Genomic DNA, 16,856 nt, shown 5'->3' with positions numbered 1-16,856 from the left:
TCCAGTTTCCATCCTTGAGTAACCTGAAGGCCACATACATGATCTTGGAGAAAAATGGTTGAGATTAGGATCTGAGTGCTTAGTTATTCCCAGTGTCAAACAATTGGTTCAAGGCGTGGTGGATAATGATTAACATTCAGAGCCATTGATCTAGAAAGATTGTTCTCAAAATAAAAATATCCACACATGAGACCAAACCCCTTCACTAAATCAAACACAAGATCCTCGAAGCCAACTTTTTAACTTCAACTGAACACGCTCCAACACACTCTCTCTGCTAAAAAAAATTGTTAGGACTACAGGTAAAGGCTACAAATTAACCTAAAAATAAATTGGCAGGGTTTGCATTCTGCACCATAAGTACCTTGATGTAATGCTTCAATTAACAATTAATATTGTTTGTAAAATGTATTGTTATTGGCATTAAGTTTTTTGCACAAAATTCATTTGTTGACAGGAATAGATTTTTTTTCTTATCTAGTCTACAAGTATTTTTCACTTAAGGTAATTCTATTATTCTATTCTATTCGAATCGGGACATGAATAAGAATAGATCTTTAAAACAATGTCTTCAAAGGCATAAACAAATAACATTTTTCTGGGCTTAATTCTTTGCAAGCTAGCAACTTGGCTATTACTTGTTTCCTTTAGAATACAATTAATGAAGACTTTTAAGTATGATTTTGAACTCTAAAAACTAAGCCGTAATAGCAATAGTGTTTATAATTATGCATTTTTATCTCTTACGCACCAAAAGTAAAGGATAATAAATTTATGAATATTGTGAGAATAGAGTAGGAATTGAACATGATTTTATGAGTTTGTTTTACGAATAGAAATTAAAATACCCTTATTTATGGATATCTTGAGTCTATTTGTGATAAATCATGCATATCAATTCAATTGATATTTGCATAAAGAGTCACGTCATTTTAAGTGATAGTTATTCAACGAGAAATCACATCATTCCACTTGATCTATTATGTGAAGAGTCATTTTATTCAAATTTTGTATGTTTACGAATGAACATCATATATATCGATAACCTGCTCTAATATCTCACCTCAATTTCCATTAAATATTACCATATACCATAGCAGGTTCTATAATATATACAAATGTTTGTTTAACTTCAGCATAGGAAATCTTATTATTTGCCTAAAAACAGATTTATATAATACAAATAAAATAAAAAGTAATAATAGTACGAAGCTGAAAGAATCCAAACTCCTCAGCAGCCTTGATAATTTTTTGAATTGTGTTAGTTCTATCACCATTTTGTGCTTCATTGAGATCAATCACTGGGATGTTGCTGTTGAAGGGGATTTTGAGGTTTCCTGGTCTTAATTCCAGTGGGAAAATATAGTCTTCAGGGACAGATCTGTCACTGAACCCATTTGAAAGAACTTTATCCATCTCGTGTTGATTATATCATATTAATTTAAGGGGCGTACTTTCCATGATTAATTTAAGCATACCAATGATAGTGCCTGCCCCCTCTACACCGTCACCGGCGACAAGTGATGATGTTGCTTCGGTGGGGAAACAACAACAACAAAACATTATCCTACTAGATAAGATTTTCTACATGAATCACATGATCTCATTCAGCACGGTTAAAAACTAGAGTTTCACTTAACCGGTTTGAGAGAGAAAGAAGAAAAAAAAAGTGTGGCTTTACACTGCAAGATTCAGTTATGTAGTGGTTTTAAAGGATTTGGTGTAACACATTAAGCAACTTTAGACAACAAGGATTATAAGGATTAAAAATAATAACTATAGAACCAAAATGAGATGTTTTAAATTATAGGAAATAAAACATAAAATTGTTGCAATTATAAAGGCTAAAAGACAATTAAACCAATTAATATTTTTTCAATTATTTCTTGAAGGATCTTTTCTACCGTTAAATTAAGACAAACAAGCAGGGAGAAACCAAAGTTTCCCTTCATTACATCATCGAATATCACATGTACCTTTTGCTTTCAACATTTCACTTAATTCTTGTGTGCTTTAAATGATTTCAGCACTACTTCTGTATCACCAGTTTTGGCAAAGTAGTAAGAGATGAAGTCTTTGTATTTGAAGGACTTAAAAATTGGAGGGTGATGTTCAGCAGTAAGAGCTTGCGCTGGCTCTATGATACATTCCTCTGAAGGAGCTACGAAGAAAGCAGCAGAGGTGCGAGTATCACTTGAATTTGTCACTGCTCTGTGCTCAGCACTTAGTAGCTTACCATTACTGATTATCTGCACTCCAATGTAACCCACCACAAGTCCACAAAATTTGTCTGTTAGTACATTTACGCTACATAAAGAGACAAAATTGAAAAAGATTTTTTTTTTTATCTTGTAGGAATTGAAGACAGTATCAAAAAGATTTACAATAATTTACACACACTGCTTAACCAGCTGAACTAGACCCGCTTGACAAAATTGAAAAAGATTTAGAAATTAAAAATAATACATAACAAATTAATTTAATTGTATCAATTAGTTCACTAATTGAAAAGAAAATAATCCATATATAGACTCTAAGAGAAATGTACCCGCAACTGGTGGCCTATGTTTACCACAAATGCATTAGGAATAGGCTCAACCGCAATCCAATTTCCATCCTTGAATACTTGAAGGCCAGATACATGATCTTGCATTAAAATGGTTATGAGATTTGGATCTGAGTGCTTAGTTATTCCAAGTGCCAAACTTGGTTCAGGGCATGGTGGATAATGATTAATTGAAAGAACCATTGATCCAGTAAGATCATTCTCAAAATATCCACTCTTCAGACCAAGCCCTTCACTAATCAAACTCAAGATCCTTGAAGCCAATTTTTTAACTTCAACTGAAAACTCCCCAACACACTCTCTGCCAAAAAATGGCAATTCCTTAATTCAAGTTATATTTGGATGAATCAATGCAATTTTTTATTGTAAATAAGAAATACAAGTTTTAAAATGTCACATTGATTTACCTGTAGTTAGTTGGATTTTCAGGCCAGAGATGTTGCCACTGCTCCAAAGGATGGCATGGGTGCCTAAAATTGTCTCGCCACAGGTGAACCTTTTCAGTTGCATAATTGACATTGCTAGTGAACATCTTGCATGTCTTTGAAGGGTCATTTGAACACATTTTTTGTTTCTCCTCAGCCGGCATCTCAAATAACTCCTTGAAAACACCCCCTGCTTCGTCCATTAAGTTCACCGAGATTCCATGATTGATAACCTGCTCTCATCTCACTTTAGTTTCCGTTAAACATTACTATAGCATAGCAGGTTCAATAATCTATAAATGTTTAAATTGTGCATTAGAAATCTATGAAGCACCAATTCTACACGTACATCGGACACAGACACTCTGACATAGTCATTGTCTGAAATATAAGAAACATAAAGAAATATCTAAGTTGATGGTATATTCACCTTTGTTAAACTAACATTCTATGTTTTTTCTTTGATAACAAACCTAAATTCTGTAAAAGCATGAGACATTAACATTATATGATATTTTAAGCTGACTTTTAATAATATTGATGTGTGTCTATCGATATAGATGTGTCGGTTTAAGTGTTTGAGTTAGGTAAAGGTATGGTGTGGACATAAGTGTCTAAGCTAACAAAAGATTATTTTTTAATTAGACAACTAATTAGAAGTGTCGAACAAGTGTCAGGAAATGTTGGTGTCAAAAATATGTCTAATACGACGACATTTCAAATAAGAGAGGGGTATGTGTTTCATGATTGTAAATCTTATGTCTTGCTCAAAGAACATTTATAATACTACTAAAATAAGTAATAATGGAGTGAACCTGAAAGAATCCAAACTCCTCAGAAGCGTTGATAATTTTCTGAATTGTGTTAGTTCTATCACCATTTTGTGCTTCACTGAGATCAATCACTGGGATGTTGGTGCTGAAGGGGACTTTGAGGTCTCCTGGTCTTAATTCTGGTGGGAATATGTAGTCTTCAGGGAGAGATCCCACATTGAAACGGTTTGAAAGAAGTTGATCCATCTGTTTTTAGTAGCTTGATTCTGCCTCTTCACTAATCACTAGTGAAACTAAAGACAAAAATGGATCGGGGTCTTGACGTTGAGGTTGAAGAACAATATATGTCGTGAATTTCTATATCTCTTCGACTATACATTATAACAAGAGTTGATCCTATTAGTTTAAGGAGGCCTACTTTACATGCTGATAATGTAGTATTAACGACTAATTTAGCCAAAAATATATTTTTTTAGGACTTGACCTATTAATTATTAATATGATTTATTCTGTATTTTACAGAAACTAAATTGAGCGTTTCTCTGCTTATTTAATTTGCCGGCTCCCTATTATCTAATTCTTTAGAATTATATTATTTTATGCTTAGAAATTACCGTGGTTATGTCATTAGTGACGCATAGTTGATTAATTCTAAATTAGTAATACCCTCCTTTTTATTTGGGTCCACGGTTGATATACCTCCCTAAAACAATTTAATATTTTTGTCAATAAAACAGTATAATTGATAATTGTTCAGGCTTTCTGAGGCAATCAGACTTCAGTTGAGGCCGGCCGGCCCAACCCATATGGAATTGAAGAGATAAACAAACTGGGGATTTGCTTCCTGCACTGTTAATAGTCTTTCTACCCCCAATATTTTGAGTGAAAAACCAATTTTACCCCTTACTCATTTAACTTAAATTTGAAATACAAATTGGAAATCCACCCGCTGCACCATTCACGTCATTTTCATTCTCCTCTCAAATTCTCTCATTTTCTTCTCTTCAATTTTTGGTTCGTCTTCATCAAGCAGTGTCTGGTCATGGTTGGTGTCCATCGTCATTCCAAAATAGCCGTTGTGAGTTCTGCTTTCTCTGTATTTTTTTCTGTATTAAATATATGGATTGGGAATCCGTATGGATTATATGGATTGTCAATCCGTATAGTTCTTACGAATTGATAATCTATATGAATCATACGGATTGACAATCTGTATGAAGTAAAAGAAGGCAAAAAAAAACTTATCGATGAAGACACAGCACTACTCACAACGGTGGATGAGAAGACACTCGTGAAGGACGACAAGGAACTGTTAAAGGAGAAACTAGGAAGGAACCACAAACAGCAAACACACACCACAAAAAATACCAACACCAGCTTCGTGGAGGAGAAGGAGGAGACCAACGGACGCACCAAAAATTACAAATGAACAATGCCTTAAGGATTATCAGTCCATAGGCTATACGAAGAAAAGAAAAAAAAAGGAAGGAATGAAGAAGAAGTAAAAAAGGGTAAAGTAGAATTTTTTTTTTAAAATATGTTGGGTGTAGAAGAAATTTGTTGGATGTAAGAAGAATAACCCAACAAATTGGCTGGTGGTAAGAGTTGGGGACCAAGGCATAGTCCATGACTCAAAAGAAGGTTTTTTTTTAATAAAAAAAATTATATTTTGATATATCTAAAATCTGAAATAGGAGTACGAATGACCTGGAAGTTCTAGTGTATATGGCAGCAGTAAATTAACCTTTAAGTTAGTTGTTTAAACATAATGTATGAATTATTATAAATTCTTGTTTGTTTTTAATTGTTGCGCCTTCATCTGTTATCCAGTATGTTTTATTTGCTGCAACTTTAGATTAAGTTTGTGTTTTAAAACTAAAGGTTAAATTAATTTGTAAATTTCTTAATTATTTAAAAAAAGAAAAAAGAAATCTCACCAACAAAAAGAAATCTTTACACTTCAAAAGTCTTTAATTAAATACTTAAATTAATTTTAATTGGATCCTTAACTACATTTTCATTAGAGTTTTTTAAGGATTTGATTGAAAATTTGCAAGTAGTCTAAGAATCACGTAGCTATTTTAATTATTCAATAAGTCTTTAAATTGTTTAAATTTTTTTTATCAAGTCCTTGTACATAACGGAATCTTAATGAAAGCTTGATTTCAGACCCTATAAAAAATAATCTATAAGTTTATGGCCTAATAAAAAATTTCCAAATAATTTAGGAACCTATAGATTAATCTTACCTGAATTAAAATTGTATTCTCTTTAAAAGTGGAATACAGGGGTTTAGCCGTTCAGGTGTATCATCATTTCTATTAAATTATCATTGAAATTTATAAGAAAATAGAGATTAATTTTGAGACATTATTACAGCAAATCTTACCAATCAATCAGATATTATCTCATCATTAAACGAGTGTGAAAGTCATTGTCAGTATCAAGTTGTTCCTAACAATGCAATAATACATGATTAAGTGATAACTTAAAATACTTTCACACTGTGTCAATATTGAATCTAAACAAAGATGCAGTAAAAAGTTTGTCTCCCTAGAACTGTGTTACAAGAAAAGTTTGAATAGTTACATACGAGAAGCCCTGTATCTATCTTAAATTTTTCATATTTTCATGTTATTTGATGTTAATGTGATCAATCTGATATAACCACATATTCAAATCTTAATCGTAGGGTGGTAGGACCATCAAAGATACTACAGATCAGATGTGAGCTGACTAGTGAGATTTGGGAGGAGGCAAAGTTCATATAAGAGAAAACAGAAACCTCCAAGAGTAAGCAACAAATGTTGAAAAGAGATTAAAACATGCTACAAATATTGACCCCTCGTGCTTTTCTTCATGTGACAAGTTGTTTCTTTTCCTTGTAATTAATCAGCACATGTGTCTCTTAGAACTAATCCATTTTCTTCATGGGTTTTTCACTTTCCTCAAGTCCCCCTTGACTAATTAATACTAATATCATTATTAGTTTTTTCACATGTGTCTCTTATTAATCTACTTTGCTTGCTAGCATGACTCCTTTATATCCAAGACAAGATGATTTTTTCTTTTACTTGGCTAATTATCAATATGATTGACAAATAACATTATCTTTTATTTATCTCTTAAGTATGTGGTTAGAGATTTAATTTCAAGTTCCTGGGTATAAAAACATATTTGTTGGGAAAAATAAGTCACCTATCTCAGGAATTAGTTTTGACTCCGAGCTAGAAAGACTAAAAGAGAGTTAAAAACAAATAAAAAAGAGTTAATCCTATTAGTCAAACCTATTTATGAAGACATTCCACATCTCTCATTCACATCTTTCCTTATGGCACTGAGAAAGAACCACTCCTACAACAACAAGCTTGGTTATGAAGCTTTCCCACCCATCAAAACCCAGGCTGGAACACTCCAACACCCACCACAACCTGCTTCCTCAGACTATGCTTTTCCCATATTAGTCATTGTTGTTCTCAGCATCTTGGCCACTGTCTTGTTACTCCTCAGCTACTTCACTTTTCTAACCAAATACTGCTCAAACTGGCGTCAAGTTAACCCAATGAGATGGATTTCCATCCTTCGAGCTCGGCACGACGAGGACCCCTTCATAGCATTCTCTCCTACCATGTGGAACCGAGGGCTTGATGACTCTATCATCAGAGAAATCCCAACTTTTAAGTTCATAAAAGAAGAAGGTGAGGATCAAAGTGTGTATTATGGTTGTGTGGTTTGTTTGACTGAGTTCAAGGAACATGATGTGCTGAAAGTTCTTCCCAATTGCAACCATGCTTTCCATTTGGACTGCATTGACATTTGGCTTCAGACCAATTCCAATTGTCCACTTTGCAGATCAGGCATTTCAGGAACCACCCACTGTCCATTGGACCACATCATAGCACCAAGTTCTTCTCCTCAGGATTCTCAGTTACTCTCCAACATGGGAAGTGATGAAGATTTTGTGGTTATTGAACTTGGAGGAGAACATGGAGCAGCACTTCCACAGGTGCAACAACAAGAGAGGAATGACTCAAGGGGAAGCTTGGCACATAGAAACCACTCTACAAGGAAGTGCCACCATGTTTCCATCATGGGAGATGAGTGCATTGATATCAGAAAGAAAGATGATCAGTTCCATATTCAGCCTATTAGAAGATCTTTCTCAATGGACTCAGCACATGATAGACAAACTTACTTGGATGCTCAAGTCATTATACAACAAAGTAGGCTTCAGAATGAGGCTAGTGCTAGTGAGGATTGTAATAGCAGATGTCGAAGACCATTCTTCCCGTTTTGCTATGGAAAGGGATCCAAAAATGCAGTTCTTCCTTTGGAGAATGATGTTTAATGTGAGATGATTTTCTTTTCTTTTTTTTTAAATTTTTTTCCATCTCTTTTGTTTTTTTGGACAAAATTTATTAGATGCAGTTCTATAGGTACTTTTTTTAGTATTGTTGTTCTTTGATCAGAATTGGAGTTCAGGTTATTGTTTTTTTTTTACTTTCAGTTATCAGAATGGAGATCTTCAAGTTTGGATTGGCTCAGTTATCCAAATGAAGCAAAGATCTTTGAATATCAGTGGTGTAAAACGGCAGAGGCAAATGCAGACTGTAGAGTGACTTTTGCAATGATAGTGACTTAGTGAGTCTGACAGTGGAATTGTTGAGAAAAAAGTAAAAAAAAAAAACTTTGCTTTTAGACTTTAGTAATTAGTACCTTGCTTAAATTGCAAGGCGTGGGTATTTTCCCTTTCTAAAGTTTGGTTTTTACTCACAAAAATGAATGTAAATGATTGTTAGCAGAGTATCACTTTCATACTCATTCTTTTTTCACTGTTTTTTTTATCGATAAATGTTAGTTTTGTTATAAATATCAGTTAGAGAGATTCGAATCCGCGACCACTCCCTTCCCCCTTCTCTCTTCACTGAGTACACTAGTACTTGAGAACTTGCCAAGCATTTTGATTCCGGGTCCTTTTTTTTCTCTGCATGCTATGATGCTCATGATTCATCCCTCTTCCTTTATTTGATTTGAGTGTATTGTATTTGGGTCCGGGGAAGGTGTATGGGGGATAGAACAAGCAAGCAAGTGTTATAAGTAGAAGCTATTTATTGGAAGCCAGAGAGCATAGGGACCCAAGCAATGAGAAACCATAAGTAGCAGCATGAGAAATGTCTTTTGTGGAAATTATCACTAGTGTGTCTTTTTTGCCTCATTGCAATCATATGGATATTGGGGCAACTACATAATACAGCATTGAATGTGGCTTAATTTTAACACTGGTTGGTAGGTATTCCGCCTCTGTCCTTGTTCCTTTAAAGTCTTAACCACTATCTCCCCTTGGCTAGGCGTTAGTAGACTTTTCTTTTTTAATGTCACAACATTTCTCCCCTTGGAAGGTTGCTGGCAACAGATTTCTGTCATGAATCAAGAGAATCAGAATGGAATTTTAAGTATACTGAAAATCTAATGTACCTTGGTGTCAAAGGCTCCTCGCTTCACAAAAGAGTAAAAAGACTTTTTCTAGATTTGAAATCATGTCAAGTGGTCATCAAGACAACTTTAACGTTGCTCTAGAACTCGGCATCAATTATAAGAATATTAATACAAAGTAATTTATGACTTGAAACTTTTTTTTATATAAAATGTAAATAGCACTCATGGCGTTGTTAGACAAAGCTGTCACAGGGACTGCCATTTAGACTATGATGTCAAAACACCGTTGATGAACAATTCTTATATAACAACCAGTTGTTCAAATTACCTTCTAATTTAGGATTCTATTAAATATTTTATTCTTTAATACTTTTTACTTAAAATTCCTTCTTTAGTCTAGACTAGAAGGTATCTTTTATACAAGACAACCATCCATCTCTGAATAAGAACCATCCATACAAAGGTTTTTTTTTTCATGTACAGCATGAACCCAATATCTTATTTAAGGGAAACATGTACCATTTAAACCAATTTCTCGTGGGCCAAGTTCCTTATGACACTGATTTTTTTTTTAATAATCTACAGTCATAGTTTGACACTCTACTGTGATAAAAAAGAAAAAGAACAGTAACTTGCCCTTCAACTCCAAGCAAGCGCCTATGGACCATTATAGAAATTACAGTAGTTTCCTTCCTCGTCCTTGTTCTCTACTATGCTCGTCCTCACTGTTTGAAGGTCAAAACTTTATTGAGCAATTTAGAATAACTAGGAATCTATATCAAGCAACAACATATGCTAATAATTTTTCTCACTCCCAAAAGCCTAAACCAATTATACTTCAGTATGTATAGACACTTATTCCATGGGCTTAACAAAATCTATTAAAGCTACAAAAGAACAAAAATATTAAATACTTTATGAAATGAAACGTCAACTTTGAATTTGTTTTCTTCAAACTTCAAAGGCTAACCTCTCAAAAAAAGACTTCAAAGGCTAACAATAATAAATGAATAAGGCATGTGCTAGCTAATTTTAGTTTCTCTCATATTGCAAATATAAATATAAAAAAAAAATAGAAAATACTATTTCAAGTAATGTTTTTAAAAAAAGACTAGAAGCTACTAAAAAAAAACTTATTTATCTGACCATCAAACAAATTTTTCAGCTAGTAAAAAAATTAAAAAATAATTAAAATATCTTAACAAACACCCTCTATCAAGATTAAAAAAACAAGTAATATCTTGTTATCAATGGTTCTACAAATTTTCCAACAATATTATAAAGGAAGTATTAAAGAAAAATTATAAGCATTTAATATCTTAGAAATATAAAGCATATTCAATATTTGTCATACAACTATTTTAAGAGAAAAATAGTTAAACATTGATAGTATAAAAATTTATACACAATCATTGAATCACAACTCATTATATATGATAAATTTATTAACTTTTAAAATAATTATCTTAAAATACTTCAAGTGATGATTTATGATTAGATGACAATATAAAATTATTTTCATTGTTGTTAAATTTTTTCCCTAGAATTAATAGAAAAAAAAAGGGATAAATGATGATGCGATCCGATTCATTATCCAAGATAAATCTTCAACCGAACATATTATTCTTTTTTATTATGTATGAAATATGAGATTTCACATGAACATTAAACTCTTATTTTAATTAAACTCGTATTTTAATTGTTTTATGATTTTATCAAATGTTACAAAGTATCTTAATTTAATTATGTTTATTATGTAATATTTTTATCATATTTTAAGAAAAGAAATTAACAAGATATGTAAAGTAATAAGACTAGAAAAATTTAATATTAAATAAAATGATAATTAATCATTCAACTAAAGAACAAAGAATATTACCTTAAATTAATATAAAATAAAATTATATAAAATAAACAATAAAAAAAGATATAAAAAAACATCATAATCTGATAACTTTAACCAAATTAACATTTTAATCCCATTGGTTTGGTACAGATTGATCGAAAAAATTTCAGAATCCAAATCAAACCAACCAATGAAAAATATAATTGATTCAAATTTGATTTTATCCAAAAAAGAAACTCAACCCAATCTAAGTCATGAACCACCCCATAGCATAGCAACAACATTAAAAAACAAATAGGAAAAGAACTATATTATTTGAAGAGGAAATTCCATATTATTAATGACAAACAACTGAGTACTGATTTAGAATTTTAAAAAAATAACCTGAATAATATAATGACAAATCCAAAATACTATATGATTGGGATATGGGATATAAGTATTACTTAATTTCAGTAGTTACCTACATAAATCTGTAAGGAATCCACAAAACTGTCAAACTATCACCAAAGTAATAGATATTCATTGCAATATGCAATGGCAGTGTGAAAGGGAAAATCTGCAAAACTGTTCAGGATTTATGTGGTAAGGGCAAAGCCTTGATAGGAAGCTCATTTGGCAAAGCCTTCATATGAAGCTCGTTTGCAGAGGCGTCACGGGCTTTTTTCTTTAATTGTTCTAGAAGTCGTTGAGCTTCTCTAAACTCATCTTCTGCACTTGCTCCATGGCTTTCCCAAGCATCAACAACTTGCTGTTGAAATTCAATTGCAAGGACATAGCTGCAATTCTAAGATTCAACTGTTTAGAAAAAGCATCAACTTATCCCTTTGGTCAGACAGACATATCAGTTTTGTCCATGGCATAACAAATAAATTATAACAAGTAGAGATAGTTGCAGATACTCCCCAGAGAGACAGCAACATGCTTGTGCATTCCATTCACCCAATAAGAGTGTATTGCTACATTTGATTCCTAGAGGAGTGCTAGCAACACATTTCTCCCAATTCCTAAACTTTACTGTTATTCAATATATGAATGAACAAACAATTTGGGTTTAAATTTAATAAACAGAAAAAATTGACTGAATTGCCCTAAGAAACTTTAAACAAAAAAGGTAGCTTACCAGAGAAATTAACTTATCAATTTTTTATTAACATGACATCTTTGTATTTACTTGCAGAAATATGGAACAAAATAAAACGTGCAGATGGTGTCAAACATAAGAGGAAATTCTCCTACATGAACTTAGCTATCTACCCATATCTCATATGTGCCCATCAAACAGCAACAACTGCACCATATAGGACAAAATTTTAACATATATTCCCAGGATAGGATTACTACACAAGTTAAACAACTTCCAAAAGAAAATTTCTGTAGACTGTAAATAAAATAAGCAATGGAGCTCAAACCATGCTCAATCCTGAAATATGTTTGGATGAAAGTTCAAAACAGAAGCAAGACCTATATGGGTGTCTAGATATGCAGCATTTCCTCAGGACATTATCCCTTGAACTCAAGACCCAACCTCAAGGATAATCTTTCAACTCAATTACATTTTATCTAACATTTGAATAACAGAACTCTATGCAGTGTGACTACCAAATCAGAAATCCTATGCTAAGTACAAAAAAGAGGAGAGTGGTTTACAAATTAACTCATTTTAGGAGGCAGTAAAAGTATAAAACTTAGTTTGGTGAATGATAAGAACTAGGGCAGAGGGAGACACCCGAAGTAAAAGGACAAGGAGTATAGCATACTCCCTCTGTCTCTAATTATAAGACCATTTCAATTAATTCATGTCCCTTAAGAAAAGTAGTTAATTTAGTTAATTACATTAAATCTGTCAATTATTTGTATTATCATTCCAAAATTATCTTTTTCTTATCTCTTTATCCACTTAATTGCTTCCCATTAATGTTTGGAGAGAAAATAATTAAGAAAGGTACATAGGAAAAAAATAATTAATACGTCTAGAAATTAGAAAAGGATCTTATAAAAAGAGACAAACAAATTTCTGAAAGGGTCTTATAATTAGGGACTGAAGGAGTAATTTTTATTAGGAAGCTGTCAATAAACATAATGAGAAAACACACAGATATATTAACCATCATACGCTCTTTCTCTGTAATAAATTATTAGAGGAGAATGCATGGGAATTCACTCATCCAGGAATCTCGCAATCCAAAAATCAGTAGTTCCAATGAGATCTAGATGGCACTCTAATGGGTCATGAAAAGTATTGCGTTTTTAGACCATTAGAGTTACATAGAATGCAGTACATCACATTATAATAAGTGTACCCAAAAAAATTGTTCTCAGAATCAACAAATCAAGAGAGACAATATCAAGATACAAAGTCAAACCAACAAAAACCATCCATACCTTCCCATCTCGCCATAAGCCTTTGAAAGGTTTTGACATGATTCAATTGTATCTGCATGATGTGGACCAAGAGATGTATCCATGATATCCTTTGCTACTGCAAACATTTGCGCTGCTGACTGGGGTCTATCCAACTCCAAATACGCAGCCCCCAAATTGTTGTAGATATAACCCACTCCGAAATGCTTGGGACCAAAGCTATCTTTCAATCTTTCAGCAGCACTTTCCAAATAAGGAATAGCCTGCTGCACCTTACCAGTCAACAACAGTAACCAACCTATTCTCGCAGAAATACTTCCCTCCGAGTGCTGCTCTTGTGGCTGCATCTCAAGCAAAGCTAGTGTCCTCTTCAGCAACGAAATCGCAGTTTCAAACTCATTCATGGTTTCATACTGCATCGATATCTCCGAGTACGCCTCAGCAACTTCCACCGGGGAAATTCGTTCCCTTTTGTCAAGAATCCCAAGAGAAACCTCCAAGCAGCTTTTGCAGTCCACAAACTTCTCCTGATTACACAATGCTTTCGCCATCGACACAAGCACAAGTGCCCGAGTCTCGCTATCCTTCTCTGTCTGCTGCACAACACCCTTCAAAGTACAAACAGCCTCATCATACCTCCCCAGAGCAATCATCATATTCGCAGCGTCAATCTCAGCACGCAACAAATCCGCGTTCAGATTCCAGTTCTTCAAAATCCTCTGCGCCAAAACATTCTGCTCCAGCGCCTTCTCGTGCTCCTCCAACCCGCTATACACAATCCCGAGAAGCTTCCTGTCGTGCGCAACCTCCACCGAATTCATCCCCAACCCCTTTATATGAATCTCCAGCGCCTTCAAGCAATATGGCAGCGCCTCCTTGAAGTTCAAAACTGCGACATAAGCCTCGGCCAAGTCACGGTTCCCCTTGCCCAACTCCCCACTATCCTCCTCAAAAGTCACCTCCTTAATCTCCAAACACTTCCTAAGATTCTCAAGAGCCTCCTCCCTCCTTCCCATGGCATTCTTAACATTGGCCAACTCAAGCTGCACAGCATGCAACACAGGCCTAACATCATAAACACTAACAACACCCACATCCTGCAACCTAGCCAACACCCTGTTAGCCCTATTAAGGTACCCTAAACTATCACTAAACCTTTTCAAGCTAAAACTAACAGACCCCAACAGCTGCAAACACATGGCAACAGGCAAAGAAGAAGGGGTGTTGTTGTTGTTATCTTTTTCCAAGGCTTTCAAAGCTCTCTTGGCAAAGGAAAGAGCTTTCTCAGGGTCCTCACCTTCATGGTCAAGTTTAAGGCCAATTTTCAAAGAAGCTAATCCAAGCTCTCTCTCCTCAAAAACCCCTTCCATGTTGCTGAAGGCTTTGAGCATTTCCTCGGTGGTTTCTGCGGACTCGAAAGCTTCTTCAAGCTGCGATTTTCCCATGATTTTTCGCTGCCTCGAGGGGATTGGAGAGGGTTTCTGAACGAGGGTGTCCATGTTTCGAAATGGGGTGGTCGCAAATTTGTTGTTGGGTCTGATAAGTAAACCGTGGGTTTTGGTGCAGCAGTTGAAAGGTGCATCGGAAGTGTACGATTTGGAGAAGTAAGAGATTGATCTCCGACGACCGACGAGAGACAGCGAATTCCAGAGTTTTCTCATTGTGGTGAGTTGAAAAGCTTTCGTTTGCTTCAAGGTTTGTTTGGGGTTAAAGTTAAACCTTTGTAAAACCCTCCATTGAAGAAGCAGGGGAAAGAAAGAGAGAATGTAAAAGCAGGGTAGAGATATATGCAGTAAACGCCGTCGTTTTCCCAAGATGGTATTACATCGTATTTCTCTTAAAAAATATTATTTTTGAGAAGGATATTTCTCTTAAAATTATTGCATTAAAAATTTAGCCAATAATATATTTTAGAATAAATGATCAATTTCGTCCCTCCACCTTATGCTCGTTAACAATTTCATTTATGTATTAAGAAAATGATCAATTTAGTCTATAATTTGTAAATATACTATCAAAAACATTAACATGATAATGATAGGACTAGATTATCTAAACATTTATGGATCTGTAAATTAAATTGATTATTTTCATAATAAAATAACTAAGTTGACATTGAGTGTAAAGTACAAAGATCAAATTGATCATTTATCTTAAATTTTATCAATTTTTTATCATTAAATTCTTAATGAGTAATTTCTCTTCTCTAACTTTACCATTTATCTCCTAATATACATTAATTAATACTACCTTCAATCTTATATATAAGACAAATCATCAAGACCAAGGAAAATTATTATCACGTTTAATACTATCATAAATTTTAATTTTATTTTAAAAGTGTCCTTAAGTATAAGTGTTGTAAGTGATAGTCTTATTTAACATTAATAGTCATAGTCCAATTAGTGGATGTCTAGTAAATAGAGTTAACAATAAAATTAAAGATATAAAAGATGTTTAATTTTGAATAAGTTTGAAAAATGGTCATTGTTGTTTATAATTAGAACCAAAGAAAAATATCATTTGTTGCTTATATATAGGACTAGAAGCAATAATATATTGTAGCAAATCCCTTGACATTCTTTTATTTTTTGATGAAATTTTTTAGGAAAAATAAAATATCCTCACCATTCACAAATTATGATTTCACTGGTATACATTAGGATAACCTCAGTTTCTCACCTTTTTTTTTTTTATCATCATGACACCATAACAATAGTGTAAAATATCCATCAATTTTTACTTTGTTGGAAATCCTAACTAACCATCTTTAATGGAATCTTCCCTCCCAACCATATTTTTTCATCCACGAGACTTAAATTCAAGACCTTATTTAAGGAAATCAAGTTCAAGACTACTCAATCAACAACTTATTCTAAAGAACAATTGAGAAAATATTGAATTGCTTATTTTCTATTTTTTTGAGAAAATTTTCTATTTTTTGTTTGGCTGACTTATATTTTAATGTCATATGAATTATCTCTCAGAATGAGATAGGTTGTAATATTCATTTAAGTGATGTAAAGTATAAAATATTTAAGTGATATAGCTTTGGTTTATTTTCTATTTTAAGATTTTTTTTGGAGTTGTAGGATTCCACTTGCTTAAAATAGTAAAGATTGTATGATATATCAATTTATAGGAAAGCATAAAATATTGCACAGCAATTTAGCAACTCATTGTTTAATTATGAGATTGTAACTGTACAATTAAAAAGTGAGTAAATAAGTCATAGTAAAGATTTTTTTTCCACTCTTAATCTAATAAAAAATTACCATTATAAATTTATGGACGCTTCATAAGACGTTTAAGCACGTTTCATAAGATTTTTTTCCACTCATTGTTATAATAATTACTTTCAAAAGACGTTTCGTAATTTCTAATTGGTAATAGTATAAAACTTTCTATAGTGACAATGCATAAAAAAAAAATAATAAAAAAAAAAA

General features: G+C 33.2%; 2 protein-coding genes and 1 pseudogene across 2 annotated transcripts; 1 reads left to right on the top strand and 2 right to left on the bottom strand.

Annotated features, from left to right (window-relative positions):
• Window positions 1-1,836: 1,836 nt before the first annotated feature.
• LOC100780951 (protein DOWNY MILDEW RESISTANCE 6) lies at window positions 1,837-4,148 on the bottom strand. Its single transcript, XM_003536889.3, has 4 exons — window positions 3,807-4,148; window positions 2,974-3,224; window positions 2,549-2,867; window positions 1,837-2,249 (listed from the first exon to the last, which is right to left on the bottom strand). Exons 1-4 carry the CDS (start codon window positions 4,008-4,010, stop codon window positions 1,998-2,000), a joined length of 1,026 nt encoding a protein of 341 aa, XP_003536937.1. The 5' UTR covers window positions 4,011-4,148; the 3' UTR covers window positions 1,837-1,997.
• Window positions 4,149-7,062: 2,914 nt separating this feature from the next.
• LOC100780412 (RING-H2 finger protein ATL1-like) lies at window positions 7,063-8,997 on the top strand (annotated as a pseudogene).
• Window positions 8,998-11,457: 2,460 nt separating this feature from the next.
• Window positions 11,458-15,178, bottom strand: LOC100779878 (protein KINESIN LIGHT CHAIN-RELATED 1). The gene is made up of 2 exons (XM_003536888.5): window positions 13,432-15,178; window positions 11,458-11,825 (listed from the first exon to the last, which is right to left on the bottom strand). The coding sequence occupies exons 1-2, from the start codon at window positions 15,069-15,071 to the stop codon at window positions 11,618-11,620; spliced, it is 1,848 nt and encodes a 615-aa protein (XP_003536936.1). The 5' UTR covers window positions 15,072-15,178; the 3' UTR covers window positions 11,458-11,617.
• Window positions 15,179-16,856: the final 1,678 nt, after the last annotated feature.

Source organism: Glycine max, chromosome 10, assembly GCF_000004515.6.
Source record: "Glycine max cultivar Williams 82 chromosome 10, Glycine_max_v4.0, whole genome shotgun sequence".
Classification (NCBI taxonomy): domain Eukaryota; kingdom Viridiplantae; phylum Streptophyta; class Magnoliopsida; order Fabales; family Fabaceae; genus Glycine; species Glycine max.
Note: the sequence above shows the minus strand (reverse complement) of the source record. Positions and strands in the feature narration are given on the sequence as shown.

Excerpts from the sequence above, each read along its gene's own strand:
- LOC100780951 (XM_003536889.3), bottom strand. The coding sequence starts at position 4,010 with ATGGATCAACTTCTTTCAAACCGTTTCAATGTGGGATCTCTCCCTGAA. Across the intron at positions 3,225-3,806 it reads AGGAGTTTGGATTCTTTCAG|GTTATCAATCATGGAATCTC; the intron begins GTTCACTCCATT and ends AGATGAGAGCAG. Across the intron at positions 2,250-2,548 it reads ACATAGGCCACCAGTTGCGG|ATAATCAGTAATGGTAAGCT; the intron begins GTACATTTCTCT and ends ATTGGAGTGCAG.
- LOC100779878 (XM_003536888.5), bottom strand. The coding sequence starts at position 15,071 with ATGAGAAAACTCTGGAATTCGCTGTCTCTCGTCGGTCGTCGGAGATCA. Across the intron at positions 11,826-13,431 it reads GCTTATGGCGAGATGGGAAG|CTATGTCCTTGCAATTGAAT; the intron begins GTATGGATGGTT and ends TTAGAATTGCAG.